At 36.8% G+C, this 17,148-nt stretch overlaps 1 protein-coding gene across 1 annotated transcript; it reads left to right on the plus strand.

The window, feature by feature from the left end:
* The first annotated feature begins 1,692 nt into the window (after nucleotides 1–1,692).
* LOC150082759 (techylectin-5A-like) lies at nucleotides 1,693–12,385 on the plus strand. Its single transcript, XM_090377583.1, has 5 exons — nucleotides 1,693–1,852; nucleotides 2,980–3,137; nucleotides 6,162–6,267; nucleotides 7,960–8,124; nucleotides 11,936–12,385. Exons 1-5 carry the CDS (start codon nucleotides 1,708–1,710, stop codon nucleotides 12,220–12,222), a joined length of 861 nt encoding a protein of 286 aa, XP_090233709.1. The 5' UTR covers nucleotides 1,693–1,707; the 3' UTR covers nucleotides 12,223–12,385.
* The last annotated feature ends 4,763 nt before the right edge of the window (nucleotides 12,386–17,148 follow it).

The following is a 17,148-nucleotide window of genomic DNA, read 5'->3' on the forward strand; positions in this document are numbered from 1 at the left end:
GCTGATACTCCTAAAAAAAAAAAAAAAAACTAGTTGGCTACGTTTAAAATAAATAAATTTCTGCTTATATTCCAGGATGGTATATAGGCTCAGAGGAGTTAGCTAGAATATAAGAATAGAACCGTATTTAACAGTCATATGAACTAGAACCACGGTCAGCTTAAAGACATGTGCTAATGTGCCCTAGAGTTGCCATCTCTTGTGTTTGACTTGGAATCTTCGGGTTTAAGCATAACCTGCTCAGGCTCCGTTTTTGTAACAATTTTCAGGATCGTAGAACAGTAGAGAAAAAAAAATAATTTCCATTCAGTTTTGAGGTGAATGTGATATGACCATTTGTTATTATATGCTTTAGAATGCATATAATTTGCGAAACTATTTAATAATTGTATCGTGTACTACAATGTTTAAAACCAGAAGCTGGCAATTCATGAAAAACGGTAGTTCAACAACGAGGATGGTCACAGAATTGCCCTGTCACAATTTTTTACAACTGTGTTTTCAATAAAATGCAATAATTACACAATTATTATAATATTTATAAAACACATTAGGTAAGTAGGTACATAAAAATGTGAAGGAAACTTAAAAAATTGAAGGTGCTGTTCAATCTAAAACTATTATGTTTAAGTTCAATTTAGAACAGTGAGAATACAGTGATCCGTATACAGACTCGATGTACTAACACCTCATGATCTTATTCGCCTTGAAGTATTAAAATAACCCAACCCAGCTCATGAATGAATTGTGTTTATTTCATTATTACCTTTTTTATATATTGAATTTTATTATTATTATAAACAACTTTAATCAGTAATTTGGGTTATAACGAGGATACTTAATAATAATTTTTTACAATTTCACTCGACTATAGTGGACTTAACCTGACAAGGAACCTCATTCATCCTATCGTTAGTTCCTATTTGACGCAATACAAAATTTTCTTGTTCACATTTGATGTGAGGATAACTATTTCAATTTCTAGGAACGACAGTCTTACAAGGGGGTGGACTCTAAGAACGCTTCCGATTTAAGTGGGTAACAAAGGTCATGGTGAGGATATTCATCACGTTCTAATTAATATTAGTGGCAAGAGTAATATTAGTTTACACTCTGCAATGTCTGTATATTAAAAGAAACTCTCATATATTAAAAAAAAAAAACCAAAAAACACGTGTTTAAACTGTTGGCTTTTCGTAATTCGAGCCCCTTTGGTAACTAAGTTGCAAAAAAGTAATCATATTACCAACGAAAATCCCCTGACGTATTTCAAATGAGTTACTTTCAAATTGACGCATGGGTGATATTTTTCTTAAAATTTTAACCAAGAAATGCAGAGAATCTTAAAGAACGTTCTCTTACCTTCCATTTATGGAAATTTGCAGTAAAATTAGAGGAAATATTTAGGACACCAAGTCTATATATATCGACTTCAAAGATTCATTCTGACTTTATTTAATCTTATTGCAGTCATATGTTTTATCATTTGCAATTAATATATTAAAAAGGTAAGTTGCAGCAATTAAAGATTTCGATTTATTTTAACGTTCAGTCTTTAATATCTAATTTCAATAAGATTTAAGCTAACTGTCAAATAATTTTACGCTGAAAGTATGGTATCATGTTAGTAGTACTTTTGGGTGCATCTATCAAACAGACTATAGATTTATAAAGTGTTAAATTAAAATACAGCATTTAATTTTCCAGATGATCAAGATAGCTATTTGTATTTTCATGCTTGTCATGTCGTGTTATAATACTCACGCTACAGACAACAAAAAATGTGACATTGCTGATTCCAGAAAGAAGATTGAAGAGGCTTGTAACATGGTAACGGACGTATTGATGAAAGGTCAGGATTTTCCTGTCATCTTATCTCTTTTTCTTGTTCCAGAATTTTACTTTTAATTATATGCATATGTGAGCAACAGAAGTAGAAAAAGGAAGGGGGTGGGAGGAGGTATAAAGCATTTTTACACTAATTTACAAAAGTTGGGGAACTAAAGTTCATTTGTAGAATTATTTTTCATACGGAATAAAATCTAAACTTAAATTTATCCACTTTAAGTACTTCTCAACCTAAATATTACATGAATATCAAAGAATTTCTCTTGTAAGTGTTCAGAATATCTTTTCCTCGTGTGTTTCATAGATTGGCGGTTATAGGTGACTGCGCAGACTCAAGATAAGGTCAAAACATAGGAGTGGTTCAATGATATTAGATGATACAAATTTACAAATGGTGATGCTTTTCTACCTTCATCTTTTGATACAATGTGCTAATTATTTCTGTTTACAATGGTGGAAATATAGAGCGAACAATATTAATACATGTAACTTCAACCTGACATGGAAATACACGGACTGCATGATTTTACAGAGGTTCTGAACAATGGAAGTTCAAGTATAACAAAATACTTGATAATAGAAGAAATTTAGGATAAATTTTATAATTTTAAATAATAATAAAATGTCACACTAGAGCCACCCGTAATATCAGTTAGTCTGCCCAAGTGTTCTTGAACTGTGTGTTCTCTGGTCGATTTGCCTGTTTTTCCATCCGAAAAACCCGAGTTTCCGGTGGGAGACTTGAGACCATATGAAAAATTGAATTAACCAGTGGAGCGTTAGGGCTCCAGACTGTCTAAATCCAGTATTAGCTGTTATTTTGTAATTGATAAGTTCTATATATTTAAACAGGGATCAGATAAATATTTCAATCAAATCGGTAAAAGAAATTAATGATGGAGACATAAGTTGCATGATGTTTAATGATTTTTTTTAAGGATATTACACAAACTTTGTTTCTTTGCATCACTTTCCTGATATTAACGCTAATACTATCTAGTTTCGAATAAAGATCCATATTTTTAATCTATCCTACTCAACAGAATGATTTCTATTTTACTCTTACAGTATTATATGAGAACGCAAATGATAATCATTTATATTTCTAATTATTATCATATATGTTAACAGCTGAAAGTCACCAACAGTGCATGCCGATTGACTGTGCAGAAATATATCAACAGGGCCATATCAAGAGTGGAATATACAAAATATGGCCCAGAAATAGAGCATTGATGGATAGCTTCGATGTATATTGTGATATGGATACTGATGGTGGAGGATGGACAGTAAGTAGATCTCTTTCGTACGCATTGAAAAAAGAAACTGAAAAAGTCGCTTTCTGTAATTTTCTCCCTAATAATTCAATCTCATTTTACAATTTCTACTTATTCACATACAGATTTACTTTTGTGTAATTGGCTTGGTTAGTTTAGTATTTTTTGGGGGGGGGATGCATCTGCAGTTGGGATCATACTACATATTTTGGTGTTTGAGAAGATGAACAGGTAATGCAGCGTACTGTTTACATTTAGTTGCAATAGTGCTGCTACGAAACTTCCTAATAATATTATGGTCTTCAATAGGTGCACGAGGGGTATATAAAATTCATTAGAGGAATGGTGACAGTCCCCAATGACAAAAATGTCTAGAGGATGTCTTGTTCGAAAACAACCATATAACTATTGTAAGGCGTTTCGAAGAAAGCTACAAGTGGTCAGCATCACAAGAAGTTGTTCAAAGAAATGATGAGGTACAACAAGAAGCCTGATTCATTCTGCAGAACACTAGTGTAAAAGCTTAGGAATTCATTTCTTCGATGGATGCCTAAGCTTTTCAATGATCCATCTTTCATGGCGCATGTTCTGTTAGTGCGTTAGTTTGCAATTTGCATTTCTTAAAAGCAAACTTGAATTACTGAAACACGACATCATTTAATTTCATGACAGTGCAACATCCAGTTGCCACCTCGATGATCAACGATTGCTATACACCAGGACCTGGAGATGCTGGACCTATCCCAATTGTGATTACTTTGAGTAAAGAATTCCAAATAGAAATACTAATAATTTAAAAGGATCATCTAGATTTGAAAAAAAATAAGGTTGAAGTAAAAGAATCGAGACATTAAAATTTTAAAAAAAGGTAACAGGAATGATACATCTTTAAATCCAATAGTGTTTAAACGCACACAAAAATAAGAGTTTACCAAGTCTTGCCAAGATAAATTTTGTTGTATAGAAATGGAATATGACGAGAGATAGGCATGGTAGGAATACATGTGGTGTACAAACGACAGTTCACTATTTGTGAAGAAGACCCTCGTGCATAGCACACTTGGTATAATCATTGTCCTCCCCATACCGGGTGGAAAGGACCTGAGTTCGAATCCCGTCAATGACAAAGGAATTTTTATAGGCATTTTGTCACAACTTGGCTGAGTTAGTCGACGAGAGCAGCACAGTTTTTTCTCCCGGAAACTTGGGTTTTTCGTCCAGCAAACAGAAAATTGACTACAGAACACACGCAATTTATAGACATAATATGTGGTGCTCTAAGAACTTGCAAAATTCACCGAATTTCTCTGAAATTTGGCAATATATCATATATGTTTTGTAATAGCATTACCCTATTGCATCATCCATCTCTAGCAATCTCTCTTAGTTGATATCTCGTGCCATACATGATTGCATCACTCTAGCGGCAGTATAAATACAGTGCCTGTCACCAGCCCAGTATTCTGTGCTACTGCATTGGCTAAGTTTTCACAATGAACACCACGTAGCAAAAATGTTACTGATATCAGAAATTGGCAGCCTAAACAGAAAGAATGGAAGTGGACGTCCACGAATATCTCCTGCAGCACAGGATACATTTCTGGTGCGTCTGAAACAGAATATCCTCTTTGGCAGATTTCAAAACAACAGGGGAGGAGGAGGAGGAGGAGGATACAGGAATAAAGGCAAGTACTGCTACAGTACATAGACCTTTTCTCATCGGGATTAATGGCATGTCGTCCAATCAAAAGGCCACTCTTGACGCAAAAAAAAAATTAAAGCCCAGCGTCTGAAGTGGGCAAAAAAGCATGCTAGTTGGTCTGAGGAACCGTGGAAATGTGTTTATTTTCCTGATGAATCAAAATTGAATTTGCGTGATTCGGATTGCCACCAGACTGTTAGACGAAGAAGAGGAGAAGAATATCATCCTGACTATATTGTCTCCACAGTAAAACATTCTGCATCTCTCTCTTAAATTATATGTGGCTGTATTTGACACAGAGGATTTGGTCGTCTTGAATTTATGAAGGGTACAGTGAATGCTGAGGTGTACAAGACATTCTTGAGACAAAATTACTTCCCACAGTTAGGGATCACTATGGGGATATTGCCAATTGCATTCTTCAGGACGACTCTATGTCATAGAGCTAAAACCGTAAGTATTACTTCATAAAAATTAGCAAAGTTTTAAATTTATGAAACGTTGCGCCCTTGCTTAAATAAATGTTATTTATTTCACTGTCTTTACTGTCCGCAGGTAAAAAACATGGCTGAAGTCAATTCGCACAATAACATGGCCTGGGATCAGTCAGACCTCAATCCAATTGAAAATTGTTGGAAAAATATGGGCGATTTAGTAATGCAAAAGAAACTAAAAACACTTAGAGAGCTGCAGGGGACATTAATCCTTGTTTGGTACCATTAGATTTCCAGTAATACATTCAGAACCTTATCCAAGGGTAGGTCAACGAAATATTAGTGTGCATTTTGTTGTGGTTTTTGGTTGTATAGCTGCCTGACTTCCTAATATGATCAAAGTAATGAAAAAATCACTGCTTTCATATAATTTCTGTTATTATATGAACCATGTAACATGCAGTTATTTTGGAGAAAAGTATTTATTTCACTGTGTATTTATACGTAAGGCATAAAAGCAATTTTTTTTTTTTTTTGCAATTAATAGCTTCATATAAGTTGATGATGCGCCTAAAATCCTATACCAACCAATCTTTTTGGAGAAATATGAATCAATGAACCTCCACGAAGAAAACAAAATTTATATGTAATACATAAATGGACTGAAGAATGGATTTGTGAGAATAAAGAATAGTTCTGTAATAGTCTCACACGAGGAATTATAAGCCAACGACGTCCAAGGCAGGGGTGGATGGAGATTTTCTTGAGCTGAACACATCACTAGGCCTAAATACAAAAGGGTACTGAAAGTACTCTTTTGTGTGACGATGACAAATATTATAAATACCAAAATTCTTAGGATATTTTTCACGTACGTGATTTCTTTTCTCATTCTTACAGGTTATTCAAAGAAGAGGTGACTTCGGAAGAGCAAATGATTATTTTTACAAAGGGTGGCAAGACTACAGAATTGGGTTTGGAATTCTGGATCAAGATTTTTGGTTGGGTGGGTATTAGTTCTCTTTGTACGTCATAAATATAAAGCATATTGATATGGTACTTAATTTGAAATCATTTCAAACCGTTCACTATAGCAATAATTTTTTTTTGTTTTATTACTGTTGGAGACTAATTAACTGAATTTTTACCAAATTTCTGATTGAAAAGGTTTGTTATATTTTCTGTGCACATTATGAATTTACTGTTTAAATTTATTATAATTGAAATTCTTAATTATAATTTATAAAAACTATATATTTAGTAAGTTAAGATCTCAACCTAAGCAAACATAACTAGGCTATCATTTCAAAAATTTTCATTCACTCACTTAAGTTGCTCAGATTTCGTGAAGTTTTGAACGAAATTCATAAAATTTGGTTTTGTTGATATACACACACACTGGCCATAAAAAATATGAACCTTTATTTAGTATCGAATCGGGCCGCCTTTGTTTGAATAACAGCAAGTGTGCGGCGCGGCATGGATTCTGTAAGGTGTTTTAGTGCGTTTTGGTCTAATTGTAGCCTTCTTCCAGCAAAATATCGCGCAGTTGAGACAAAGGAAAAGGACTTCGTTGCCGAATAGCTCTCTCTAGCATCCCACACATGCTAAAAAGCATTGAGATCATGTGACTGTGGAGGGCCAGGAAAGATAATGGAAATCTGTGTAATGTTCTCAGGACCATTCTTGCACTATGCTTTGTTGCATTGTCATCCATGAAGTGGCCATCGCCTTCGTGATGAAAGTGGAACATTGCGGGGTGCAGTAGATCCGATATAAAATTCGAGTACTTCGTGGATGACATTCGATCTTCCACTGGGTATCAACGGATCCAGTCTGTGCCAATAAAAAATTCCCCATACAATGATACCACCTCCAGATGGTTGGGTTGTCTTAAAGCAAGCAGGGTCCATCACTTCGTAAGGTACTCGCTGCAGTTTCTGCCTACCATCAGTGCCAAAAAATAGTGTATCATGATTCGTCTGACCACATGATTTTCCTCTATTGTTCCACCAATCACGACGTTACCGGCACGCACCGCAAGCGGATTTTTCTGTTTAATCCACTTGCGGTGCGTGTTGAAATAAGTGGCTTCTGAAATAGCAGGTGACTGTCTATACCCAATTTCTTCAATTCCTTGCGCATTGTGCAAATTGAAATAGGGCAGCTCTCGGCTTGGCTGAATTCAGAAGTTATTTGCTATGCACTGGATGTCCTATTTTTCTGTACAGTCCTCCTTAGAGTACGACGGTTTCGCTCTTGAAGTATTGTTTTTCTGCCACATTCACGCCTTTCAGATGTGGAAGAACTGCATGCTTTCCAGTGATTAAAAACCTTTGAGAGTTATGTCTTTCGTTTCTTGAATCGCAGCTCTGGCTAAAAGTGCACCCACGATAAGACCCTTTTCAAAATCTGATAGATCACGCCTTTCCCCCATTCTAATCTGAACTGATCTACACTAATCTTAAGCCAGAAGGCTTCAGATTAGTGCAGTCGAACAGCCTGCTTGTGCAGTCTTTGTACTCAAAGAGGCAACATGTCACAGCATTCTTTGCAACTATTTGCATTTATTCTCATTTATTTGAATTTCTTCTGGCTGTGACTCTTAATACAAATGTTCGTATTTTTTTGGCCAGTGAGTGTATTTCAATATAATTTATTTTTCTCTGGTATATTAAAAAGACTTCTTTTTCTCTAGGCAATGATAAAATTCATGCTGTTTCAAACCAAAGACCCAACTCCATCAGGTTTGATTTGAGCGATTTCTCTGGAAACAGTCGCTATGCTGTTTATGATAAGTTTTGGATTGACAGTGAAGAAAATCAATACAAAATGCATGTTGAAGGTTACCGTGGAAATGCAGGTGCGTGTACTCTCTCTTTCTCTCACACAAACAGAGACATGCACACACACGCGCGTGCAACAATACAGATTCATGGCCGCTTCATGCGATTAAGATGATTTTCATGTATACCATGCATTGAGGGACTTCAGGAATCGCTACAGTGAGAACCCTGTAGTTTTTGTCTGGGTGTTTTTTTTTAAATTAATCATACTATTTATTTCTTTGTAATTTTGCAATCTTCAAATTTTTCGTAACAACATTGGAGATTTGGTTGGCAACGCTGAATACTCCACGAGTTGTCCTAGGGTTCAGTGGTTTATAACCACTATCCTGAGGTGTCCAGCAGAGAACAGACATGGTCTCTAATGTCCCCTGATTTAAACATAAGTGATTTTTTATCGATTGGGTTATCTCTAAGATAGAGCGTTTCAGAAGAATCCATGAACCATTCCTGCGCTGAAGAAAGTGATTGAAGATGAAATTTTTTCTGTGTCGGAGGAAACATTAAAGCATATTCTTCACACTTCGACTGCAAGACCATATTGATAAACGTGGTAAACACACTGAACGTGTAGTAATTTCCCAGACTGCTAAATACAGTTCGGGCGTTCTGTTTCCAAACAATATTTGATGTTCTTCAGATGAATAAAAATTCACGCTGTAGTTGAACATGTGGTGCATAGAACTCAAGAAACTAGAAACTATCAGAAATATAAGAACAGTGTAGGAAATTGCGTACCACCCAGTCTTCCACCGCGTGGGTGTGGGTTATGAAAGGTATGGATATGATTATAAAAGCAAACGCAATCGAATTATAATTTTCAGGTTTTAAAATCAATTTTTTGTAATGATCGGAATGGCATGATTGTTAAAAAAAAAAAAAAAAAAAAGCAGGTTCTGTTTGGAAATCTTGTAGCAAAGCGGAATTATGAGTAAGATTTTTATGGCGGGCTCATTGTCACTGTTATTACAACCTTCACAATCAAAACAGTTATAATCACCATATCTATCCCTGGCATAAAATTCCCCGGGATCGAATTCCGTTAATCAGGCAAGGAACCTTTATCGGTTTTTTTAATCTGTGGCTGAGTTAGTCGTTCACAGATGAGGACAGCAAGGTTTCCCTCCCGAAAACTGGTTTTTCATCCAGGGAAACTGCTGAGAGAAGGCAATTTATGGATATAATGAACTTGGATGGATGGGGTTGTTCTTGGGTTTTTCATCCAGAAAAAACAGGAAACTTGTACTGTTTCCTTGACGAAAAATCCGAATTTCATTTCCTGGCGAACTAACAATGCTGTACTCACCCAAGACCCACTAACTAATCCACGTTGTGAAAAATGCCTCTAAAAATTCCACATGTTTCGATGGTCCTTGGAAAGCTTTTTAGATCAGTCATAGGCCCAACCCTCGACTACACAAATCCATTCACATAAATATTTGAAAGTATATTTCTAGAAAGAAAAGTCGAATCGAGGCCAAATTTTCAACCTACATTCTTCTTCTGCTCCTTAGGAAAATTTCTGGTCCAGTTACGATTGCACAGATCTCGTTCTTTCCCACCCTACAAAAAACGGCAAAAATGAAAGTATATTTTTGCGTTAATCGATAATAAAATTGCGGATTGCTACCAAATTTTCAACGTATGTTCTGTTGATCCCTGGGATGGTTCTAAGTTCCCTTCCGATTTCATAGAATTCCCTACCAAGTTCCCATATATACTATAAATTTAACATATTTGCTAACATGCCTGAAATGTAATGTACCGGGTACATTAACTACTCGTAAGTTGTTTTTTCACGAAACCTTCAAACACGAAAGATATTAGATCCTAAAGTACCATGCATGGCAAAAGAAGATACTTGTTGACATTACATTTGAATTTCTGTACATTTAATTTTCAGGAAATAAATATGAAGGAAAGTTGTCTCAGAACACAGAAGTAGAAGGGATAACTGAGAAAAAGTTGGTTCTGTGAGTTTGAAGTTCGACAGTAAATGAATGCAGACTTGTTTTCTACAAATGTATTGACTGGCTTGGAAGAGAGAGAGGGGGAGAATTATAGATGTCAGTTCAGAAGAAGAGTGCCAATGGAAGTATCTATGGAAAAGACATGCAGCAGAAACAGAAAGCAGAGAGTCTTTGTAACAGACGGGTCACTAATTAACCTCACTTTCCTCTTTTGAATAGAGTATAGAAGCCTAAGAGAGAATCTGAGTGTAGCACCTCAGCTGTGGGAACAATATTCCATGGAGGATTTGATATTTGTACAGAGTCAGAAGTTGTTCAGAAGAAAAGTAACACCGAGAGCAAAAAAAGGAAAAACCAGTTTTTTAAATGCAGAGGAAGTAGTATTTGTGATGTGCGTATACCAAGAGAGATTAGAAGTCAGGGTCGAAGTAGCAGCAGACTCCATTTTGCGAGATATAAGACAGGAGGAGGGAGTTTTAGAGGAATTGAAATCAACTAAGTTATTTTTGCCCTACTGGGGAATTACCTGGAATTCAATATTTAAGGAATTTGTGGTGATATTCGAGAAATTGAAGCTGTATGTGCAGAGCACGGTTTCTCAAACTGGAAGGTGGAATACAACGTACTGTCATCTGCAAAACTATGAATAGGATTTCCAATCAGAAAAGGGTCATTAATATACAAAATGAAAAGAGAATGAGAAAGAAATGAACCTTGAGGAAGACCGCATTAGCGGAGAAGAGAAGACAGAGAGCTACCATCACCCGCAGTGAGCAGTCATTGAGAAAACTGGATACCCAGTTACAAAAAAAAAAAAAAAAAGTTGGCAATCCATAAGATGGAAGCCTCTTTAGAAGTCTTTTATGCCAAACACGATAATAAGCCTTAAAATGTCAAAGGCAAATGCTTGAGTTTCATCAATATTTCCATTGAATTTGTCCATAGATGGGTAATATAAACCAATATACCACTAGTGGATCGACATCGACGAAATCTGTATTGGTGATCATTGATCAGATGGAAGATTTCGAGTTACTCTAGGAGTTGGTTGGCGTTTAATGGATTGCTCCATTACTTTGGAAAGAATATAAATAAGTGCAATGTCACAATAATTGGATAGAAAGAATTTGTTCCCTTTTTAGGAACTGGTTGACTACGAGCATATTTCCAGGCAGTGAAATAAGAAAGTGTAAAACAGCGACAAGGAACAGAAGTAAACTCAGGGTACAGGTTTTGAGAACAAATGGAGAAAATTGCTAATAAAAAGAGAAATGTCTGATATTAACCACTTCTTCCAATAATCAGATTCAAGAGTTTCCCAGTCTCGTGCCATTACGGATAGAGAAATCATGCAATTAGCAGAGTTGCAATTAAATTAACCATTTACAGAATAGCATGGTATCTTAAAAGTTTGTATTTTTGCCTTCGTTCTCATACATCAAATTCTTGCATACGATTTACCGAAATGATACATCCTCCAAAATTGTCCATCAAACTATAACATAAACGAACTGTCATGCACCTAAATGTACAATGAATTGAAGCTGACCCTAACCGAAGATTACATGCCATTATAGACAAAATACGCTCTGTAACATTGAAATTGCAGCACCCTGAAGGAACAGGGTGCAGCAATTGCAATTTCAGTAACACGCCCTCATAAATGTGGGCATGGTATAGGCCCATCACATGACCAAAATAAAATCAGGAATCCGCAAACTGACACCATTCATTTCTGTACCGTATCATGTTTTCATTTTGAGTAAGCATCACAATGACTATTAAATATTTTGCTGATATGAAAGAATAGAACAATTTAAAGTTTTCCAATCCAGTAAAATATTTTATCTCTTTCCAGGGAATTCTTTTGCTTATCCTCATGATGGTTGTAATTTTACTACCAAGGACAGAGATAATGACTTCCATGAAAGCAACTGTGCAGAGATCTATAAAGGTGCCTGGTGGTATAAGAATTGTCATTCCTCCAATCTTAATGCACTATATTTAAAAGGAAACCATAGTAGTCACGCGAATGGAGTAAATTGGAGGACATGGAGAGGTGTTAATTACTCTCTCTCTAAGACTGAAATGAAACTGAGACCGTTGGATTTTAGGACATTGTCTTCTACAGAAATACCACTGTGAAGAACACGGTAATTGCTAATGCAGTTAATTTGCGTATGGGACGGTAGATGACACAAGTTCGGGTTATGAAATCTTCTGCCAAAAGACCAAAAACTTGAATCCACATTTGGACGTAAATTATTTACATTTGTCGAGTTTAACCTGTAAATAAAGTTTATTTGTCTCAGAAGCTTCTTGATTTCCAATTTTTGTAACAAACGTGCTAATTGCGAGGGCGAACTTGGAAATTCAACCTCGAATATTCGGTTCAATCATGTACAATGAGTTGGCTTTGCATTAGTAACATCTACCTAATACCTCGTCGGACTACCATTTGCTGGTAATACAGACTGTACACACGTCTTGGCATGGACTTCACAATGCGTTGCAGGGAAGTACTACCAATGCGTTGCACAATGTGTCCAGTAATGTCCGTACATTATCAGGTCGTAGCATCGAATGTCCTTTTCCAGTAGGCCCCAAACATGCTCAATTGGGTTGAGATCGGTGATTTGGGCCATCAGGAAAGGAAAAGAATTCATTGTCATTCAGACAATGAATTCAAAATTCCTGAAAGTTAGCATAGCAACCTGCCAGGACTTCGATATTGTGCATTGTCTAGTTGATAGACGCCCGAGTTTCGATGCACTGTGTTCACGAAGGGGTGTACTTGATCAGCAACGATAGAGAGGTAGTTCCTTTGATTAACAGTGATCAGAGGACCCAGCGCATGCTGTGAAAGCAGTCCCCAAAGCATAACACCACTGCCAGATTTCCACATGTCGACAGTCCGGTGTTGGTGCTGACGTGTCCATGCAAGGCAGAGTTTATTGTGTCTCGCATTGAGCAGTATGTACGTGTTGGCCGTCGACTGCCTTAGCCTATATCAGCTAAAGGCCGGTATATAGTCTATTTGGATATGAGCCTTGATATGGCGGTTAGCTAGGCCACTGTGTTAAGTCTCTGCTGTGATACGAGAAGGCAGACGACGCTCACAGGCGTCGACCGTACGCGTCGCCACCGTAATAATATTGTCATGGTGGCGATGGTACGTGGCTGTTCCACACGTGACCCTTGATTGGTGGTTGAGCCAGTCACGGTAGACTCGCCACACCACAGAACAGGATCACTTAACCATGTTGGATGTTGTCATGATACTGGTACCTGCACTTCTTGCTCCCACAATCATTTCACGTTCGAAGTTGGAAAGATTTTGAAGCCGACCCATTTTTCCTTGCAGACATTCAAAAAGTGATCGCCACATGTGCATACTGGAACCTTACGTGAGCTGTTCCCGACCTTGACCCTTAACCACTGTCACAAACCAGTCGGTTAATACACAAGGGAGTGTTATAATGTAAAGCCAATTCAGTGTAAACAGATATCATATAAACATTATTCTTGTAAACAGTTCCCGGGAAGGAATATCAAAATTTTAGTTATAGTATTACCATAAGAAAGAAATAGTAATAATTCATGATATATAACAACAACAACAACAAAGCAACGATTTTTATGAGCGAAACGAGAATATTCCACTTCTGTGCATCCTCGACATTGCCCATTCAATCTTTTGTGGATATGATAGTAGTAGTAGGAGTGGCATGTGATGCAAGAAAGCAAGTGTATGAGCTTATGCAGCATCAGCCAAAAAAAAAAAAAAAATCACACCATTCCCTCCAAATGCCTGTCCAGTTCCTCCTTAAATTTATTTAACCTATCAACTTCCACAATGACAGATGGAAGTTTGTTCCAGCAATTAACCACCCGCTGGCTAAAGGAAAATGTGCGCACATCTATTCTACATCTGTATTTTCTTAATTTGAATTTATTCCCCCTTAGGTTCGTAATCTGAACAAGTGGAAGGATCCCGTCAGAATTCAGCGTGCTGAACCCATTCAAGGCCTTATACACCTCAATCAGATCACCGCGCAGGTGCCTAGTCTCCAGCTACTGCAATTTGCAGAAGGTAAGCCTCTCTTGGTAAGAGGATCCCTTCATTTCCCTCTCCAATCTTGTTGCCCTTCTCTGTACACGCTCAAGCAAATCTACATCCTTCCTAAAATAAGGCCTCCAGACCTGTACGCAGTACTCAAGGCGTGGCCTGACCATTGCCTTATACAGAGGGACAATCACCTCCTTTTCCCTGTTAGCAAAATTCCTATATATCATTGACAAAACCCCATGACCTGCCCTGGCAGCCTGTCTGCATTGCTCAGAAAACTTCATATCTGACTGCACAATTACTCCCAGGTCTTTTTCATTTTCTACCACCTTAAGTGTAGTACCACACAGTTGGTACATTTCTCTGGGGTTACTTCTACCCATATGCAGTACTTTGCATTTTTCAAGGTTAAACTTCAGTTGCCACTTCTTAGCCCATCTGCCCAAATTATCTAGATCATCTTGCAGTAGCACACTGCAAGATGATCTAGATTTATCAATATCATTGATAAATATACAAAACAACAGTGGACCTAACACCGAACCCTGTGGGACTCCACTAATAACATTAGTCCAAGAAGAGCAGCACCCATTGATTACCACCCTCTGTCTTCTCCCACTTAACCATCCTTTTATCCATTGTAGCAACTTACCCTTAATACCATTCCGCTCCAATTTGTACAATAGTCTTCCATGCGCAACAGTGTCAAAAGCTTTCCTGAAATCCAAATATATGATATCAAAATTATTTTTTGCATCCAGTTCCTTTGTAACCACATCATAATATCCTATCAGATTTGTCAGACAAGACTTTCCCTTAACAAACCCATGCTGTGTCTGAATTATTGCTGCAGTTTTGTCTGGATGATTCTGCAATGCATCTTTAACCAGCGACTCCATTATTTTACCCGGAACAGAAGTTAAATTAACTGGTCTGTAATTACTCGTGTCACCCTTCGATTCCCCCTTTGTGAATTGGGGATACATTTGCACATCTCCAATCCGTGGAGACCTCCCCTGAGTCCAAGGATGATCTCATAATTATGACTAAGGCTTAGTTGCTGTTGTTGTTGGTGAAATAATAAGCACTTCAACCTGCTTGAAGTATAAGCTGCCTTTAATTCCTTAAAGAATTACAGATTGTTCTCAGACTTCAAAATTTTATAAGAAATTTTGAAACTTTTTAATTTTTTTTATTTTATTTTAAGGACAAATATCGATGTTCTCACCTTATTTTATAAATATTTTTTTCATAAAGACAGTAACGAAAGTAGTGAATTTTAAGAAACAAAAATAATACATTAGGGCAGTGTTGCAATAACACAGAATATTAATGCGTATTTTACTCTTCCAGGAAAGTAAACAAGAAATATTTTATAAACAAAGTATAATTACTTTATAAGTAATTTCTTTTTAATTGATGTTATTCTTATCTTCTTAACTGTTTTTATATTTTCCGTTATTCTAAAGAACTTTATTCACCGCCACTTGCCTGAACAGTGAGCACCAAGTACGATGGGTCCATGGACTCGTGTTGCTTGAGGAACACAAGAAGTTGGCGTAATGCACAAAGCATTTGGACTCATCCGATCAGCACACTCGATTCCAGTCCACCAATGTCCAATCAGCGTGTTATTAACGTGTTATCAGACGAATACATTTAGTATCATATAATAAATATAGTAGTAATGCTATCTTAATTATATTTTATAAAACAATATAGAGTATTAAATTTTATTTTATTAATTAAAGAATTATTTTACAAAATTTTGAATTTCTAAAAGAATTTTAATTAAATTTTATGCACCATTTCAAAAGATGCATAATGTTCTTTATCAATAATGTTTTGACAATTTTAAGGTTTTGCTGAAATACACAGAAAATGTAGTTTTGCTACACAGAAAATGCATGCTCTTCCCACAAACGATCTTCGATCTTCAAGCAAATGGACCAAAAAAACCCCGAAAGATAGAAGTGTATATTTTTTAAAAATGGCTATATAATCTCATAAATACTATTAACGTTCTGGTTAATTCTTCACTAATTAAGAAATGAGGCCAGAAGATTGGTCAAAAGCGAGGGAACAGTAGTACTAGTGTTTGACTTGACCATGCTTCGGAACCACGTGGTGACAATAAAAAAGTGCGATTTACTGACTAAAACTAGGCACTGGAGATTGGAAGAGGGCTAGAATATGGGGGAAACAGCCTGACTCCATGAACTCATTTGGCAGGTATCAACAATGCAGGTTGGAGGTGGTGTATTGGTGCAGGGACCATGGGCTCCGTTATACAAGTAGAGCAATATTTGGATGTCACCGTTTCTGTAAATTGTTTCCGACCAGGCGCATCTCTTCATACACTAGGGAGGAGCAACCTTTGTGTCTTTAGCAAATGTGGACATTAAACTTCATACCCACACCGTTAATAAATACTAAAAACAGTAACAGGCCAGGCACTGAATCCTTCCTAAATCCACTAAAACATTAGTCCCTCAGCAGTAGCCATTAATATCCATTGTCTGCCACTGAAAGATTTCTTTAATAATGACCCTCAGCATGATGGATAATGAGTTGAATATGAATAAGGAGAAGATTCATCAAATTATGCTTGAAGATTTAGAAAAGGAAGTTCTGTGGCGCATAGCCTCACGGATGAGCAGAAGCAACGAAGAGTGTCAACATGCGAAGTCGTCATCCAGACTGACAATCCTAATTTCCTCGACTGTATTTTCACTGGAGATGAGCGTTGGATGTTTCAGTATGATCCTGAGACAAAGCTTGACAGCATGCATGGACCTTCAAAACCATCATCGAGGCACATAAAGTTTCGTTTACAGAAGTCCAGGATCAAGACGGTACTGACCATGTTTTTCGACAAATAGGGTCTGATTCACGAGGAATTTCTACCTGAGGTGGAGAGAGAGAGAGAGAGAGAGAGAGAGAGTCGATGATAACCTGAATACAGGTGCTTCAAAGACTTATTAAATTGCATTTCCTGGATA

The sequence above is a fragment of the Mastigoproctus giganteus genome, chromosome 7, assembly GCF_048544385.1.
Source record: "Mastigoproctus giganteus isolate SK-2022 chromosome 7, ASM4854438v1, whole genome shotgun sequence".
In the NCBI taxonomy this organism is placed as follows: domain Eukaryota; kingdom Metazoa; phylum Arthropoda; class Arachnida; order Uropygi; family Thelyphonidae; genus Mastigoproctus; species Mastigoproctus giganteus.